A 19207-nucleotide genomic window follows, 5' to 3' on the forward strand; every position below is an offset into this window, starting at 1 on the left:
AATATTATTGCCGCCTGCTATTTAGTTGTGGAAGTGAAAACAAAACAAACCAAAACGTTAAAGTCAGACATAGGCAAGAACTTCACCAAGCGTTTGCTTATCCCAACAGCTCTAACTGGATGCTGAGTCCAGTCTTACATTGCAGTAGGTGTTCTTCACCTTTCAGCTTTAAGCTCAGCTGCGGAACCTACGAAGGTTTTCATTGTACCAGTCCTTATTTAAGAGTAAATGATATTACCCCAGAACATAACGTATGTCGTTTGAAGTGTTTTTAGGTGTTTTAGGAGAGCAGGTATTTTAGGAGAGCAGTATACAAGGTTGGTCAAAATCTTACCTATTTCTAATTGATTTTCTTTTCTGTACTGAAATGCTCTCATTTGATGGTTAATCCTGATTGCTCTCTCAATTTACGGTTCTTGTTGAGACTGTGTGATCAAAGACGCTTTAACACAACATCTCAGATCTCCACTGCAAACAGGAAGCCCTCTGTTTGCTTCTGTGTGACTTTCATCTCATTTCTGTACTCACTGAAACCAGGGGCACCACTGCAAGGTCAGACTTGGGTGCGTGTTCAAGTGTTCACCTGGCGTTACGGATACGTACTGCTTTGCAGAACCAAGCTCGTAAATGAGGGGCTTTGTGCTACCTCCCTCTAAAATGTGGCTTGGTTTCTCGTGTGCCAGTAACTTCTGTTGGGGGTACTGGAGCCGAAATAATTTCTCACTGTGTGCTGTTGCACAGTGCTTTGAAACGCAGGCTGTGTTGTTGATTCGTACTGTGATTCTGCAGAAATTTGGATTGAGTGCAGATACACAAAAGATGTACAAAAAAAAAATGAGGGTGAATGCATGGTTTCAGTCTGAGAAGCTAATATGTGAAGAGTTCAAATCTTCGATATGGATAAAATTCAGATTAGTTCGCTTAACGGTTCACCTGGCCCTAATGATACCTAAATTTAGAACTTGCAAGCATCACTGGCCTGTAATCAGAATATGTTTTACCCTGCATAAAGTAGAATTACGTTAGTCAATTCGTGTTAGCCAAGTCTGAGTTCTGTGTCTGGTTGGATTTAGTTGCACTCTGCTGATGACAGAGCTCTGTTTGGCTTTCTGTTTGACCTGGATGTGTGCACCTTTCTCAGTCCTGCCAATCTTACAATGCTCAATGTGCTCCCGTTACTGAAAACCCAAGATCCATAGACCTTTATTAGATTACAGAGTGTATTTCTTGTACCTGTAATATTTACCTTTGGGCATTAGGATTTTTCTTCCTGGAAAATAAACCGGTACAGGATTTTGTGTGAGCTTTACTCTAACCTCACTGAAAACTCCTGAAAGAAGAAATGTGAGGGACAAGAAGACATCCAGGTATATCTCCATGGGAAAGTCTTTAAAGGAAAAAAAATATAGTGAACATATCTGTCTCTCTCTCTTTTTTTTTTCTTTTTTTTTTTCCCCAGTTAAGGAGTATATTCCTTGTAAGTAATTACATGGAAGCCTTTTAATAAAAAGAAGATCCCACCCGTGCTATGGCCGAATAAAAGTGCTTTCTATAGCAGTCTGTCCCCTCTCTCTGTATTAATTCCAGAGGACTGCTCTAAACTGACATAAAGCTTTTTCATCGTGGACTCGATTTTGTTGGTATGCAAAGAGGGAGGGTAAGCCCAGCATCCTGCCTTTCATCCTCCTGGATGAGGATTAAGCCTGATCACAGCTGCAGAATAATGCAGATCCTAGCTGCTGGGCTGGAGGGGCAGGGGCAGGCGGCACAGAGCGAGGGAGGCAGCCTGCCTCTGCCCTCGGAGACACAAGAAGCACGTTCTCACAAATCGTTTTCCTTGACCTAGTGGATCTCCTTGCATTTCAGTTTATGCTCGCTGTCTGCCAGAAGCCTTCTGTGACGTGGCGTGCGCCCTCCCTTACTGCAGGATACAGCACAGCAGCGTCTTTGCTAGATGAGAGCACTTCTTATTAAATAAAGGCACAGGTTTGCTGTTGCCCCCATCTTCCCTTTCTTTTAAATAGTTAATTTTCATGCATCTTTTTTTTTTTTCCTTGTATTGAAAGGAATGCATTGAGTTTACCAGTAAGAAAAGCGTGCACGGTTTTTGCACTGCCTGCTGCTTTTCTTGATGATGCATTAGGCAATGGATTCCGAAATGCTGCTGGCTTTCCCAAAAGCTTGCAGATTTACACCAGTGATTTTTACTGTGTCTCTGTAGATAGCCCATAAATGCCTTGCAGGTCAACAGTTTTTGAAATGGATAAAAGTGTGCTAATTCCTTCAAGGTAAATCAGAGGGATTATGACATCTTGGAAGAAGAAACTGCCAGACGGCTCATGAGCAATACAGCTCGGACTGACCCAGTAGCATCTCTAAAGCTTCCGATAAAATTGCCTGAGGAGTCTGCCAAGAAGCCAGATGCTGCTGCTGGAAAAATACCTTCTGTAGCTTGGCATTTGTCCTGTAATTGCTTCCAAGAGAGAATAAACTGTAGCATGACAGTGGAAGGTGAATGGTTCCTCATTGCATGCTACTTGGGTGATTTTTAAAGATGTTTAGAAAATACGGATGGTTTTGTGGTGTGTTACCACTCAAGGAGGTGTAGTTTACTTGTCTAGCTGCTTAACAGTTCCCCATCCAGAATAACCAAGAACATCTTTTTATTTGTATTTTTTTTCCTGACACTGTAGCCTCTCAGTGGCTTGATTTTTATTTATTTATTTATTTTTCCTTCCAAATAATTCCTTTGGCAGAGTCCCTAACCTGAGCACTTAGCCTTTGGTCCGACCAGTGCCTGATGGGGTCCCCTAAAGGTTTCCAGCTGTATGGGTAGGGCAGAGCGGAGACTGATGTGTCCCCCCATACAGAATTAGGGCACAGAAATCAACAGGCCCCCTACTTCCAAGGGTTACATTGCTGGCTGTGGGCTTCATTTTTTTGTTTTTCCCTTGGTATATTTTCCAGCAGTGGGAAATGCTGTATGTTATTATTTAGAAACACGGCTGAACATTGCCCTTGAACAGAAAATGCTTAGAGCCTGACTTCCTATGGGGCTGCTTCTTCACTTGTTATTTTGGTTAACATTCCTGCTGACACAAGGGAGGTGTTTGGGGAGCTGTATGCAAGGTACTTGGATACGAGGCGCTGCGAGCACAAACTTGATGAGAGCAGAAAACTGAATTCAAGGAAGTTATTTGAAATGTCTCCGGTAAAATCTAGCAGCTGTCCTCAAACACTTCTGTTTGGAATCGTTCAGGAGGCTGCATGACGTCCTCCTCAGCTGGCAGAGGAATCATCTCCATGAGTGATGTTGCAGGTTTGAATACTTGAGGGTTTAATGCAATTGTCAAAAGTATTTCTGTAACTAAAACTCGCTTACTGATATTTTACAGTGCAAATTCATGCTTACAGTCCCAGGAAGCTTTTTGCTTTTTCCCTCTTCTCTTTGCTAGTTGGTGAACTTCAAACCCAGTGACCAGACCTCTACTGGTGTAATTAATAAATCAAAAATCCATTCACGGCAAGGTGAAGCCCGTTGATTAGTTTCCCTAATACTTAACTGTCAGGGAACAGGGGCTGGGTGTTGAAAAATGGCAGTGGCTAAAGTTGCTAGCATAGGGGATTTTGTTGTTGACATGAAGAAGGTTTGTTTTCCTTGGCTGTAATGTTAGGAAGCGTTCAGAAATCAAAGGGCAGGCTGTATAGGTCAACTGATGGGACTGAGAAAACCTGAAAGGAACCTGAAAAAGCTGGTGCAAATCCACCTGCATTTAGAAGGCTGGCAAAATGCATTGCTTCAGATTTCACAGGATAGCTTGAGTTAGATCTTGTGGAGGTGTTGGGCTGTATTTTGTTTAAAATCAATGGGAAGGTGAGTCCCAGTTCAGTCTGGCCTGCAATATTAAGAAATTGATATTAAAATAAAATAAAAGGCTGAATTGAGACAGTCCCATAAAGGACAGGGGATGAGTAAGTTGCCTTCAACTTACTGTACCCCTTCAAAACCTGCTGAGCTGTCCAGGATATGAGACGTTCAGTTCCGTAACCTTTTCTTCAGTTGGAAGGCACAGATTCTGCTTGTGAGGGATTTGCATTGAAATACAAAACGTGCCTCTGACATTGCTGTTACCTTCTCCCTGGTGATGCTCCCGACTGCATACTTCCCCTTTTCCTTCAGCGTGATGATTGCACCACTGTGCTTTAGTAATCATTTAACAGCTCTAATTACAGAAGACTGCGATCCCAACTGTGTACTTTGTCCTTTTTCCCTTCTTAGTCTTCCCTCTGTTTCTTTGCTGTCGAGAGGATCACAAAAGCGCCGTTCTGCTTCGGAAAAATAAACTCCCAAGACCCAGCTTTGGTAACGTACAGATCTGCATTTTCCTGTTGCTTTGGAGTTAGAGGCAGTGTGTTTTAGACCTATAGGGGCCGGTTGGTTTGATGTTGTTTACATCAGTCTCACCGGCATAACTCCACTGCCCCTAGTGCAGATACACCGGCGTAAAACTGGGGTAACTCCAACTCCATTAAAATCAACGGAGTTACGCCAATAGAAGTCAGATGTAAAGAGACTGATCTTGTGCTGGTGTGGCTTTATTGACTCGAAGGGAGGCGCTTTTGTGCTCGTGGGGTTTGGACGGCACCAGGCTGTGCTGGTAGCACTTGGGACTTTTGTTTCTTGGTTGTTCTTATCCAACGTCAGCAGAAAGTCATGTTCTTTACTGCTTCGGGGCCAGCACCGTGGTGATCTGGGGGGTGAAGAGTCTTGGCAATTCCCCTAGGAAAAACATTTGTGTCTGTCATTGTCACTGTGAGCTCAGTTAATCTCTGCAACCCAAGCGACTTGCCCTGCTACCGGGTAACATCCCAGCCCCGCGGGGATCTTAGGTAAGAAACACCCTGTGAGAGCCTGCCAGCAGCACTGAGAGGAGTTGTACACCTCGGAGCAGGGAAGTACATGTACAGGAACAACGTGTGCTGTGCTCATCCCCCAGCAGACAGGTTTTCTGCTGCTCTTTCTCGGCTCCGAGGGCTGGAGTTGCACTCCAGGCTTCCCAGGCAAAGGAGGAGGAGCCCGGCTGCCGCTGCCTGATCGCAAGACGTGGGGTGGGACAGGGGCACGCAGTGATTTCAGGGTCTGCAGTGCTGGGGGTCTGCACCATGGTCATACAAATTCTTTTAAAAAGACAAATTTCACGTTCAAAGCACTGAAAGAAAGAGTACAGACATTTTTCCATTGGTCATCCAGCCATTGGCTCAAATCTAGATGTTTTTTCTTTCTTAAAAGTACCTGAATATCTTTCCTCAAAGAAATTGTAAACTTCCACCATGTCATTTTTCAGGAATGCCAAGTGGCATACACCTTGAGAGTGTGTTTCACACATTCCTTTACAGCAAAGTCTGTGTCTTCAGCTTCTTTTACAAGAATGCTATCCTCTCTAATATAAAATAGAAACTGTAATATTCAATAGAAGTCTCAGTAATTTTCCATTAAAAATGGTGATGAAGTCAGTTCATGCCTGTGAAAAATGCCTTTTTAATCCAGTCAGCGTTTTCTGTGAGAAGGGAATTCCCAGCACTTCTGGTGAATAATTGGTGAGGTGGAGTGCCGCAGTCGCCACTACACGGAGTGATTTCCAGGAGGAATTTCGGTAATTATTCCCCCTGTCATTGGAATACTAATAAATATCCTACTTTGGAAATATTTTATAGGTCAGTTTTTGGGCGAGATGCTCTTCTGGTGGTAAATCAGCCGCAGTGGTGCTGTTTGCCCATCTGAGGGATGGGGTAACATGCCTGAAAGATGCCCTGGAGATGGAGCAGTGAGGCAGATTGCGAACCACAATGAACTTACTAAAATGGGGTACTGCCCTTAGCTGTATGAAGGTGTTTTCGAAAACAGGCTTCATGTTTCCAGGAGATAAGAGAAGTATTTATAACTGCAGCTAAACCAATAGCAGCCGTATGCAAAGGACAGTTAATTATTGTTATGGTGGTTGAAGAATGAAGGGGGGGTGGTTGTGAAGTATTGTTCTGGTATCTTTCCACAGGCATATAGCATGGACAGCGTAATAAAACGCATTAATTTTCCATATATTAGGACTGAACACATTGTTATGGACTTTGCTTTAATGAAGTACATACAGAGCTATCCCCTCGTTGGCTTTTCTTTTCCTTCTCATTTTCTCCTCTGCGTCAGTCTCTTCATCTCCCTCTTTGGCCTCATCTTCCTCATTTTTATGGTCTCATTTAAGAAGTCTTATTGGCTGAAGGATTTTGGTGGGTTTTGCACCAATTTCTTGGGTTGCAATTTTGAATCATTGTGGTGTCCCCCGTGAAAGGTTGAGGCTTTGACACCGAGTGGCTTCCTACAGGACGGCCGCCAGCCTTGGCCATGAGGGGAAGCTCTCCGTGTTCGGTGTCTGTAGTCAGAGGCGAAGTTTATGAGTAACATCTATCTCTCTGGGAGCCGTCCTTCACGCTTCAGCTGCCCTCAGTTTTCCAGGATCACAGCACTTTCTAAATAATTCTGTTACTTATGTTTTGCCTTTTCGTTGTTTCAGGCTTTGCTTAACACCAAATCTGCGTGGGGCTGTTCCCTGATGCCTGGTTGTGCTGGATGCTTTGGAGGAAAGAATTCCAAGGCCTCAGGGGTATAAAAGCAAGAGCTGAGGATGGCAATATGAGGGTTTGTTTTTTGTCATGGTGTGGGGGGTGCCATCCTCCTGTGGAGAACCTCCAAATCCCACTTAGGGGCTGTGGAGAACTTAAACACCTCGGGAATGCCGGGGCTTAGTTACAAATCCTTCCTGTGGCTGCTTTTCCTTTACATAAGCAGATGGAAACCGGTTGTAGGGGAGGGGACTTCTTAAGTTTTGAAGCCCTGGAGGAAATTAATAAATTCAAGTATTATGAAGCCAGAGGGGAAGCATTATGATCATCTTGTCTGACCTCCATACCTCGGGCCAGGGGAAGTTGCCTGATGACGCCTTCATGGGCTCGCTCAGGCGTGCTTGAAGAGCCAAATGATCTGACAAATCGCTGGAAATGTCGGTGTACAAATGAGTGGGGGAGGCGGCCGGAGCACGTGATGGATTTCATTGTGCATGGCAAGGTACAACTTGTGCTAATCCCGACTGCAAAGCGAATTTCCAAAACTGCTTCCTCACGAAGGCGTTGGGTCTTGCGCTGGTGTAGGAGTAACACAGAGTGCAGGCTTACGGCTTCTCGTGGAATTAAAAGCCAGTTAATTCCAAAATGCGCTGATTGTGTTCCTGCCGTATCCACTTAATAAGGGAACAGAAAATGTCAGTATTTGGTTAAAACGAAGAGCTCTGAATCCTCTTTAGGAAAAGCTGGGGCACGCACACAGCATTGCAGTGGCGGGAGCAGTAACGAGGCACACAGGAAGATCATTAGGAGCGGGTACGTGTAAGAGCAGAGATTTTTATTTTCTTTTTAAACGCAGCTAACAAAATTCTGTCTTTGGAGCAGGGAGGAGAAATGTGGCAGAGCTGATCAAAGATAATAGCATCTCATTGATAAAACACATGCCGTGGTAGTCGCTGCAGTTGGAAGCCCGTAGTATTTAACAACGGTGACCTAGATTGGAGGAGACAATAAAAGCTGTTGCGGTGAGGAGCAGATTGACTGCCGTTCTCATCTGGGTAATAAACAACTGAAATATGGACAGTGTATGGAAGTTTACTAACGTGGCTTACATAAAGACCTATGCTTTCGGAGGAACTGTCGCTGTAGCAAATTCAGTTTGAACTGTAGCTTGATCTGACAGATGTTTATGTGCTCCTATTACAAAGATCCCTATTACTTTATTCAAGAATCTATGAGCCTGCGAGAGAATGACCTGATTAGGTTTTAAAGTAAATCAATATGTGAACCTGTCCGAAAATAGACATGCATTTATTTTTAAAAATATTACTCAGTGGGATCGCCTCGAGGGAATATAGCCTTGCTATCTCATTTAAAGCTCTCCAGAAGTCATACATTGTTATTTTAAAATATTCAGTGCCATTCAGATGCTACTATTTCAGCTATCCTGTTGGAAGAAGCTGACAACAGGAGATGAAATTCTTGATGCTTTGTACCCAAACACAGTTTTTTAAGACACTAAAACTTGCCTAACTCTTGACCCTGTGGCTATTTTATATATTTTTTTTTTTGCTGTTGTTTTGGTTTTATTATAAATGGACCTATTATATATATATGTATATATATATATATTTTAGGTAGTTCCTGCTGGTGCTTCTTGCAAAGTTATTCAGTTACCCTTTGGGTAAAAATAAATCCAAGTTCTAGAAAAATAAACCGTCAATCCAGCTGTGACTTGAGAGATGCTCAAAGTGCCATTGAGCTGTAAAGACTGATGCATCCCCACTGTGCTGTAAAACCAAATATTAAATTGGGTTGCGTGCAGGGGGAGGGGACGGGGATGTGGCCTTGTGGGGGACATCTGTTCTCTGCTGTGCTTTCTCTCCCTGTTTGCTGGGGGGATATCAAGCGTAAGTTAAGAGCAGCTCTGATGATGGGATGGTTCCCTTTCAGCACAGCAAGGACATTCATCTCTGCTGGGTCCCTGCAAGGGTGTCCCACCACCCTGGTGGGGTACTCAGGGGGACGCTCACCTCCCATGGCCATGGGTCTGGACTTCACTGCCTGTAATCTGTCGATTTTTGGGGTCATTGCCTTCCTCTCTTTCTCTCGTTGATGAACCTCCACTTGCTTTTTCCTCTTCTATTGTTTTCTTAACTAATAAGAACGTTAATTGAAGAGCTTTTAGTTTATTCAAGCATTCCAAGAAGGTGTATTTAGCAGGCACTACAGCTTTGGTTTGTAAGTTGATTTTTTTTTTTTCCCCTTCCTTCCTTTTTGCTGCGCTGTACTTATTCAGGCTCCGTGGAGGAGGGACAGGGAATTTTGTATTTCAGAATCAGTTCAGCAGATTTTGAAAAGCTATCTTTGAATATTCTATAATACGCATACAGATTTGAAGAGCTTATTAAAGAAAACCCCGACACACTTCAGCAATATTAAATCACTTCAGATAGCACATGGCAGTGTAATGTTACTGAAGCATTTTAAAATGTGAAAAGAGCCTGGATTTGAAAGTACTAGTGGCTTCGCAGCCCTTGCTGCGGAAAGTGATTTAAACTGTCCAAATTATTTCAATTTTGGAAGCATATTACTTTCTTAAATTACAGAGAAACGTCATTAGCAAATGTATTTAACTGTAGTTAATCTCTGGCCAGCTAATCAGCTGATATGCTGGGTTAATTTCTTTATTAAATGCTTATTTAATAACTGGGCACCTGTTCAGACAGCCCAGATGGACTTCCCAGTAATTGCACTAATAACTGAGAACTTTCTCACAAAAGGGAAGGACAAGAAGGTGACGCATGCAGCGAGGGAGCAGCGTGAGAAGGGGCTTCAGAGCAGTGGGGTCCTGCCCTGACCAGGCTGGCCGGAGCAGGCAGCTCACCCTTCAGAGCTGGAGAGCCCAGCAGTAAGACTTGGAGTAGTAGTTTGTTCTTTGTTTGTTTATTCAGCACTTACTGTTCGCCTTTACAGTGCCTACATCCCCCAGCATTACAGCCTGCCTCCTTCCTGCTTCCCCAGCACACTTCTGCAATTACTGCTGTGGCCTCGCAGCCGGCACGTTTGTGCATCTGGCCAAGAAATAAATACAGGTTATATAAAGCTGTAGCTTGCACTCTCAACCTTACCATCTCTCCCCTTGTAAGCGGTCCCATCATATTTGAATCTCGTGGAAACGGCAAAGTTTAATTACATTTTTTTGAGGATGCATATTTGCACATATATTTGCAGGAAAAAATGTTGGATGGGTGCTAAGAATGACAGCTTTGTTACACAGAGGCAGATCCTTTTCTGCCTGGAACATGTGTGTTATCATAAGCAAGAGAAGTGGTGAGGTATCATGTTCTCAGTATGGGTAAAGAATACATTTTTCATTTGTCTTTGTTCAAGTAATAGAATGAAAACAGTTGAAAGAGCGTTTGAGGAGCAAAGATCTGAATTTAAGGTTTTTATGTTTTTAGCTTGTTGCATATAAGAACTGCATCCTTGCAGAGTGTTTTGCTGTTCGTGACATTGCCAGCTACTTCCCAGCTTGTAATCCTTGGCCTCCAGCTGCTGGTTCAGAAGTACAGGTCTTCTGTGCGCCTCGTGTGGCATATCTAGTCCTTGGAGACATCTCAGATATGCCAAAACATCTCCAACGAGAGTAGATGCGTGTGTTTCATCAAATACAGTTGCAGGCAATAGAATCAGGGGTTCTCTGTCTGTAGACAGCGAATTTCATAGGTTTCTTCCCCAGTAACACCCCTCCCCACCCTTCCATGTTTTAAACTCAGAAAATGACTTACTTTTTGTTTGTTTCTTTCACAGCACACAAAAGGAGCGAATGAGATGAACTGTTTGGGTTATAGAATCTGAAAGGCTAAATTATTTTCTTGGCGAGACGTTCTAAATGAGCCTGACCGAGATACTGGATCTGTGTGAAGAGGACTAAGGATATAGGATGTCAACTGAGACAGAACTTCAAGTGGCTGTTAAAACCAGCACAAAGAAAGACTCCAAAAAGAAAGGTAGTGACTAATTTCTCTGTATTATTACACATTTTCTACTCTAATCAGCTCTTGTATCAACCACCTTTTATGCTTCTGTGATTCTTCTGTTGTCTGTGCACTCAGTGAAAGTAAAATTTGTTAAGTCTAGTGGAAGTCTTGCCTGGTCAGGGAACATGGGGTTTGATTCTCTGACACGATACATTATTAAGATGTATTTTAAATGTAAGAGGGAACTTCTGTATTTCCCTTCAATAATTTTTACTTTGTTGCAGTTGTTTCAAAATGAAAACACACTTTAAAAATTACTTTTAGCAAAAGATAGCTGTTTTCTCTGATGATAAATATTTTCTTCTAAAGGCTTTGTTTCTGCTTCGTTTTGGAACTTACCAGAGCTTAAATGCACTTTCTGTTGCTGAAGATTGAATCTTGCTGACATTCTGTGAAGCTACAGAGAGCTCTTTAACTGTCTGTAGGGAGATTAACTGTAATCTAGTAAAGGAAATAGAAACAAGGAGGAGGAAAATCCAGAGAAATAAGGAGAAGCTCTGAATAAATGCATGGCTAGATGATTTCAGATTTATAATTACAAGTTTGCATCAGATTGTAGGGCAGTTCTTTGGGCAGATAAGCATGAGAAATGTAATTCTGTGAGCTGGTGCTTCTTGAGTAGGAGTTCTGTTAGATTTGGGTAGGGATGTTTTTTCTTACATTTCTGTGGATGTTTTTTATTGCTTGTGTTTTCAAATGCCATTGAACTTGGAAACCAAAACCTTGAACTCTTGTGGTAATTTATGTTGTTCATTGTAGCTGTCTGTGGTATTTTAAACCTACAGAGATAATGAAGCTGAGATTGAAGCTGAATTTAATATATATTACTCAAACTAAAAGGAAAAGTAGTAAAACAGCAAAAAGAACCCTTAAAAGTCCTTTAGACCCTCATGTAAGCCTTTCAATTCATCATTCTGTTTCTTTTTGCTCATACATAATTTAACCATTTCCTTCTGAGGATTTTGCATGTTTTTCTAGATGAGGATTTTGCTTGCTTTCACTCATATTTGTGTGTGTGTTGCAAATGGTACTCTGTGTGTATTGCAAATCATACTTGGCTAGGTACCTGATAATAACCTGTTCATCTTCTGGGCACTTATACCTTTTACTGTGGTCATTCTACCAACCTGCTAATTAAGTCATTGTGATTGCTATAGCTTTTGTATCAGAGAGCTTCACATTAGGTTTTCGTAAAAGCCACAGCAATTAAACATTTTAAGCACATATTTGGGAAGATGGTTTAGTGTCCTTATTGCTGCTGCTCTAGGCCTAAACTCACAAGGAAGAAATGGTTCATTTGAGATAAAAAAGAGGCTGTGCCAAAACAGGGAAACTTTGATGTAAATGGGAATGTGATCTGAGAGAGATGCTCATCAAGGCAAGTAAAGAAAGTAAAGCTGGATATACGAGCAGCATTTTGGGACAGGCAGGCAGACTCAAAAATCTCAGTTCTTTGCGATGCAGATAACATCTTTTTGATGTCTGTCTTCTGTGTTTATTTCTTCTGCTGGAGGGTGATACTTCTGAAAACGGCAAACAACTGTTTTTAGAAACTTGCTGTTTGTTAATAAAATATTCAATATACGTCTTCTAAAAACACCGTCATAAATCATAATAACTGAATGCTGCTCTGCACAAAATCTGATTCTAGCCCCCAAATGGAAATTCTGAGAATTACCTTCACTGCTGAGAAAAAGTATAAAATATGTCCTGTGGCAGCAATCAGAGCTCCGTGCAGCACGTAGAAGCAGCTGAGGAACTGGAAGGGACAGTGTGCAGCAGCAGCACATCTCCAGAATTAATTGTGTTCTGCATTGTGCGTGCATGTCCAATCTCATCCAGCCATCCGAAAGCCTCGTGGTACGGTGATTGCTTTAGACAGACAAGGTATACAGTTCAGACAGTGTTTGTTATTCAAATCCCATGTAGTGAAAAGTCAAAAGAAACTCGGTGTGCTCATTTACTCGTGGCTGGATTGTATATATTTGTGTATATTTCAACAAATGAGCCTTCCTCTGTATAGTAGGGGTGATGGACATGTGGAAAAGCATGAAGCTTTTTTCCAAGTTCATTAACAGCAAGCACTGGCAGGTAGCAAGTACAAACATGAAGTTTCTAATGTTTCTAATCAATGAGTTTGATTATTCAATGGAAATGAGTATTCCCAAGAAATTAGCCCTTGCTTTATAAAGAGAAATTTCAGCTCTCACGTATTTCCAGTGAGTCAGGTTTCGTACCTCTGCAAGAGCCATACAACCACGTCCATGCAGCAGTGGGGAGGGAAGTTTGATAGTAGCTTCCTAACAGAGTGACTGTCCTGCAGATCTGTCCCATGCTGAAGATCTGGGGTGACCGAAAGGGAATAAGGCTTGCTGTAGAGTTAGAGCCTGGGACAGCATCCTCCTGGATCACAGCAGAGTATAGCATCAGTTACATCTGTAAATCTCTGTACAGCTGTATAAGGATATATTAAGGTACTGTTTCTTACTTGGAAGTGTTGAGATAATACAAAGCTTAATTCCTAGGATTTGTTAGGTATGTGAGTATCAAACATGATAAAATGTTAGATAAATGTAAACTGCTATTGCTACTGTAAGTACAATGGGCAAAAAGGAAATAGTTATTCAGGTATGTGATCAGTGCATTTGTGATGTAGTGCCTATCGAGAGGTAAAGGCACTGTAATACCATTAATCAAACAATTTTATAGTCTGGACAGCTTAAAGAAAAAGTCTGGAAGGAGCTGTGTGATATTTAGTGGTGGCAGAAGCACCATCCTGTTGCTGGGGTGGGCTAACTCCTGGCAGCAGGGTGGGGTGTGCCTGAAATTCTTCTATGGTTGCTTATAATGGCTTTTAGGTGGTATCACGTTGATGGCAGTGGAGAATGTGCCAAATCATATTTGTGCTGTGTATGGCCACTTAAAAGAAGAAAAATGTTACAGCATGCGCCCTTCACTATTTCCTCTTTCCAAAAAACGAAAATGGTGCTTGGTCTGCTGGCTTCTTCAGTCGCTGCAGGTTAGATACAAGTCAACTTCCTCATGCAAGCTCTCGATGAATTCAGCTTTTGGTGTAATAATTATTTGGTGTTCATTGAGAATTTGTGACTTTCAGCACTCAGATGTATCGCTTTATGTGGTGGTGGGAAACACAGACACGTACCCTGCCTATCTAAGAACAAAGGCTTCTGGTGCCAGGGACGTGGTTGGATTGCTGCTGCAGGTGGAGCACATGACATTAACGCTCCTTTGCAGTCACAGATTTTATAGGATCTTACTTTTAGAACAATTATCTCCTTCTGTAGTCATATGCAAAGCAATTCTCTTACAAGAGATTATTTAAAACATTCCTCATTAGGCACAACATTTTTACAGCCATAGGCTTTACAGTCCTTCACGTAGCTTTGGTCTCTCTCTGTTATCACCAGAGCTGGTTGGTAAGGCAATGTTGTATGATAGTTATGAGAGTTACTGGAAGGATTATCACTGAAGTTAGAACAAAAGCCTATATATGAAATCCTCTCACCTGTATAAGTAAAATCAGAGCTGTGAAACTCTAATGTGTACTGTAGGTAAGTTCAATACTTACACGATAACATCAAATTGTAGTTTCCAGTGTTAATGCTATCACCATGCGTAATCTTAAAAATAGGTTGCTAAAAGCCAAGTGCTAATTTGGCCTTTTATTCAGCCAATATTGATCTGATGGGTAAATACTGCAGAGTTGGATGGGATCTTCTGGAAAAGGGACCTGGTCATGCTCCAGGGACACGGCAGGAATTTGAACTGACTTGAAGAGGTGAGCCAAGCTGCTGCTTTCCTTCTGAATTGCTGCTTTGTACTCCTTGTACTGTCACAGTGCTCAACAACTGAGGAGCCGTGTTTCGCTGTGACCTCCACAGCCCTCCTTTCTACACTTCACACCACCTTATGAGCTTACAGCTCAGTAGCTGTTACTAGAGGAGCCTATATTTCTGCAGCCCCGACCTCCAGCACTAATCTTTGTGCCACTCTTGTCTGATATCTCCCAGCAAATCCGTGTTCTTACTCCTGTTTGTGAGAACTTGCTCGAAGTCTAAAAGTTGTCCTGAAGAGTTACCATGCTGGTTTGTGCAATGAAATGACACAAAATTCTCAGGAGCTCTATACTAGGACTTTCTTGGCGATATTTTTTTTTTTTGTGTGTGATTTTGCCAACAATCATGGGTTCTTTAAGAACAGTGTAAAGAATTAATTACAAATAGACTTTACAGTAATTACAAATAGCACTGTTAAAGGCTGGTTGTTTTCCACTTGTTTATGTCGTCTGGTTCATTTAGAGGTGAATAAATATTACATGTTTGTAGCATTTAAGATAGGAAATCGGAAGTTTTTATTAGCCAGAGCTGTTAGAAACATAAACCGTTATTGCCTTTTAGTACGTGAGGGGGAGAAAGGCACTTTATAAACATGTATGGATTAATGAATCAAATTGAAAACAGATTTCCTTAAGCCTATTGGAATTAAAATTGATTTAGAAACCTCCTTGGGGGAAATGAGCTGCATTGGTGGTGGATCCACACTGATCCACCTTGGAAAATCCCCTCTTTTAAAATCTAACAAGAAACCTGAAATGAAAGGTTTGTAAAGAAGCGAGCCAGGCTATCAAATTTGAATGCAGATCTGCTTCTGCTTGTGGGAAGCCAGGAAGCTTTTCTAGGGATTTGATTTCTTCCTCTTGCACTTAAATTCTGTAATTATTCTATTTGAGGCTTAGGTTTATTTATTTATTTGTGAAATCAACTCTTGTCAATCCCCTACACGGAGTCAGTTGTAAGACTTGATTCAGTTTCCAAAATGTCAGGGACTTCTGAAAACAGAAGCAAGACACGGAAAATAACTCAGGCGTCTTGACAATCATCCTAACAATCTTTGATGCTAAGGATCCCCGTGGGCAAAATTCCCCTTATTTAATAGGTTTCCACTGCAGTGCATGGGAAGCACGTGGCATCCGGCAACAGATTTTGCAGCAGGCATGAAGACAAGTTGGGGATTGCCTTAACCAGCCCATAAAATGTGAAAGCTAGAGGGGCTGTGAGGCACTGCAGCTTTACCAGAGCTAGGTGCCTTCTTCCAGCCAGGACTCGGGCACCTTTGATTTAACTGAAGGAAAAGGCAAGTTCCACAGCTGTGCTTCAGGAGGGAAAGAGCAAGTGGACTTCGCTCAGGGCACTTCCCAAAGCCAGGTAGGGAATCCTGCTTGCCCCCAAGAGGAACAGAGGATGCTGCCTGCCAGTGCTTGGTGCTGGAAGATGTGAGTTTGGTCCTCTTGGGACCAGGATTGCAAAGAGCATAAGCGTCCTACTTTGTGTGTGCCCGCTAATTAAAAGGAGTGCCGTGGCTCCAGGACCACTCACGTGTGTCAGATCGGGCCTCTGGCAGATCACATCTATTTCCTGGGCCTTTTAAAATATAATGAGGGTCTGGAGCCTATCTAACCATCTAAAGGAAGCCCTTTACATTCCCAGAAGCTAAACTGTAGTCACGCTAAGATCAAACAGGAGGCTTCTAGTTCATTGAGGAGCCTCTGGGGATAAGCAGCCCTTAAACAAGGTTATGTTTTGTCATTATCAGTTTTGATCACAGGTGTCTAATGCAACCCAAGTCCTGCTTCGGGTTTCTTAGACCCCATTTGAATCTTATCTTCAGCCTAATCACTGCTGAATTTGAGAGGGGGGTGAAGGTTTCTGGTTGACATGAAAGTTAGGATTTTGCTAATGCATAGAAATCTTTTGTGGGTTCATCTCCAGGTTAGAACTTCAGCTTAAATGAGTAAGTGTTGAACAAGGACAGTTGTTTTTTTCCCCCCATATTACAATCAGCTAGCAACAATTAAAGCACCATCACTGTAAGGAGGTATTCCAAGTTGTCAGATTTGTTTTAGGTTCATTTGTGTTTCTGATTACCTAGCTAAGATTCGTGGAATCCAGCAGAATTCACATTTGATGTAAAGAATAATGCAAGAGGGGCTCAGTCAGGAGCTTGTTTCATTGACGGGGAGTGGATTTGCTTTGTTTCCTTGCAGTAGCTATATGAGTCCTTCAATAATTTATAGATCAAGTAACAGCAACATTAATTGATATACTAATTGAGTCCACATGCCTGCCTTTAACAAATCTCTTTTGTGAAGTGGTTACTGACAATATTAATTGCACATCTTTTGAGTCTTGTTATAAGTTATGAATTCATTCTCAAGTTGAAAGAGGGTGGGAAAATCATTAATTTTGACATTGTGTAGTTGTAATTAACAAGAGTTATCCAATAACCTATCATAAATTAGAGAGCTCATGAATTATATTTTAAATACTGCGTTCAACCAAAGGGGGTCCGTGGTTGTGTTAATTGAAACGTTCTTAGAGGGAGATGGATGTTGTCTCTTGCTGCAGTTAAAATGTTTACTGTTGTTTTTAATTGAGAGACAGGTCTGCCTAAATGGAGGTTGGAGATCTGTTACTCTGCTGTTCCTCAGCGGAGGAATCAATAATCTGTGGAGTGCAAGAATAACATTTCCTGAGAGCTCCCGTTCCGTTATCATTTCTCAATATTTTAACAGTCGTCAAAGCATTTCAGTTGAAACCAGCAATTAGGAGCTTAGCGCAACGCGTGTTCTGCGGAGGATTTGACTCATGAAACAGTCATTAAACACAGGTAGGTGTTCCTGTGCTCCAGGGCTGCCTGTACGGTAGGAAATCTGCTGCTGGCAGTGAGCATCACCCACAAATCCTGTTTGGTGCTGTGCATTGCTCCTGGCTTCGTCCTCTGCACCATTAGGGTATGTCCGACGTGTGGTTGAAATGCAGCAGGAGTGAGGGGCTGGGGCTGGTCAGGGGGTAGCACTTCTGCATTTGCAGTCACTGAAAAGGCTCCAAGAGAAGTTTGTGTTAGGACCTCTGTGAATGAGAAGTGTTATTTGGAGAGTTCAGGGAGGAAAATTATACCGTGATGAATGCAACGGAGGAGGAATGACTTGATTCACCCAGATTAGTATCTAAAATGCCTCGAGAGGTTTGGATTAGTAAAAGTTTTCTAATACTGTTCATACAGAAGTGCTCTACAGGGACACCTCTGTTAATGATGATAATGCTTTTTATATAATTCTTCGTGCAAAAACATTTGCCCAATAAATACCAGTGAATGACATTTCTGTCAGTGCATTGCATTACATGTATTTCAACACTTCTGCTTTTCTCAAAGACTGTGCCTTTTCCATCGTTGGTACGGGAAGTTCTGCAAGCAAGAATAAAATAAGTCAAAGTGCCCCTCTGTAAAATACAGGTTAGAGACACAGGTAACTGCTGTGTTGCTAACTGGCTCCATTTCACAGAAGGGAAATCAAAGACAAGTAAATCTGGGAAATTTGCTTGACCCCAGCAATCATGGAAGCATTGTAGAGCTTCCAAATTTTCTCTGAAATAAATAAGCATTAGTATTGTGTCACAGAAACCTTAGCTGAAAAATCATTGCCCTTGATCTTTCATGTCACAGGATTTTTGAATGCTGGTCACTCACTCTTAAGAAAAGCTTGCTTGCAGAATCGCCAGCCTTTTGACATGGACTGTGGCTGCATTTGTAGGCCCTTCATTTATTCTTTATGGCATATTCCTGTTCTCAGAGCTTAAAAGGGAGCACACAGTAGATTTGGCCAACAGACCCAGGCTCCCAATGATAAATAAGTCAGGCCCAGAAACTCGCTGTGCTCCTCAGGAGTAAAGGAAAGATGTGCCTGTGATTCTGGTAGACGATGCACTTTAGCCATATAATCAATAGTCATATCATTGGCCATCCGGAGTGAACTTAATATGATATGGAAAGTGTTTGTGTTGTCCAAAGACAGGTGGATAAATGTGCTCAACTGCACCATTCTTCTTCAAAATGGATTTCTATTACAGATAAGTGTTTTCAGAAATAATTACACATAATTTGTATTGTTTCTAACTAATCATTGTTAAATAAAACAGCTAGCGTTAGCATAAAAACAGGAAAAAAGGCGTTTCTCTGCTTTCACAGTTGTTTGGTTTTGCAGATAAGATCATGTCACTTAGTTGAACTTTGTGTTTGTGTGAGTCTTGGGTATGAAAACAAAGCTGAAAAAAATCAAAATTTTTTTTATTTTTTAGCGTAGGCCAATTTATAGTTAAATCATTGGTAGGTGTATTACATGCAGTTAACTGGTATTTTAAATTAATGGCAGTAGTACAATTGTTTCAATGTGTATGTTAGTGCTTGTCTCAGATGATGGGATTTTAATTGAGCAGATATAGTGTGAAAAAGAGTCAAGGTCCTCTGCAATGTAAGCGGTGTAAAAATCCTTTTAGAAATTAGCAACCAAAGCTGAAGATGAGTGAATGCTTTTGGTTTTGCAGCAAAGGAGAAATTGGGGTGCTTTTTGGTAGCTTTCCTCCTTTGCCAGGAGCATCTCCTAAATGACCTGGGTAGAATCCTGGAGTCTTGCTTGACGCTGGTTTTGCATACAAAGGAGGATGTCTGCTTTACTTAGTAATTGTACAGGGACT

The 19207-nt window shown here is 41.9% G+C and overlaps 1 protein-coding gene across 19 annotated transcripts in view; it reads left to right on the forward strand.

Moving 5' to 3' along the window:
- DAB1 (DAB adaptor protein 1) overlaps positions 1-19207 on the forward strand; it is a 421093-nt gene that overhangs the window by 284913 nt on the left and 116973 nt on the right. For 18 of the 19 annotated variants that reach the window (XR_011098715.1, XR_011098716.1, XM_068689787.1 and 15 more), the window contains one exon: positions 10426-10625. Coding sequence is in view for 17 of the 19 variants with exons in the window: in XM_068689787.1 (XP_068545888.1) it covers positions 10559-10625 (67 nt within the window). In the remaining 2 variants the exon portion in view is untranslated. Of the gene's footprint in view, positions 1-4237; positions 4364-10425; positions 10626-19207 lie in introns of those variants that run through there. The other variant, XM_068689785.1, reaches the window with a different exon arrangement.

This window comes from Anas acuta, chromosome 8 (assembly GCF_963932015.1).
Source record: "Anas acuta chromosome 8, bAnaAcu1.1, whole genome shotgun sequence".
Lineage (NCBI taxonomy): Eukaryota > Metazoa > Chordata > Aves > Anseriformes > Anatidae > Anas > Anas acuta.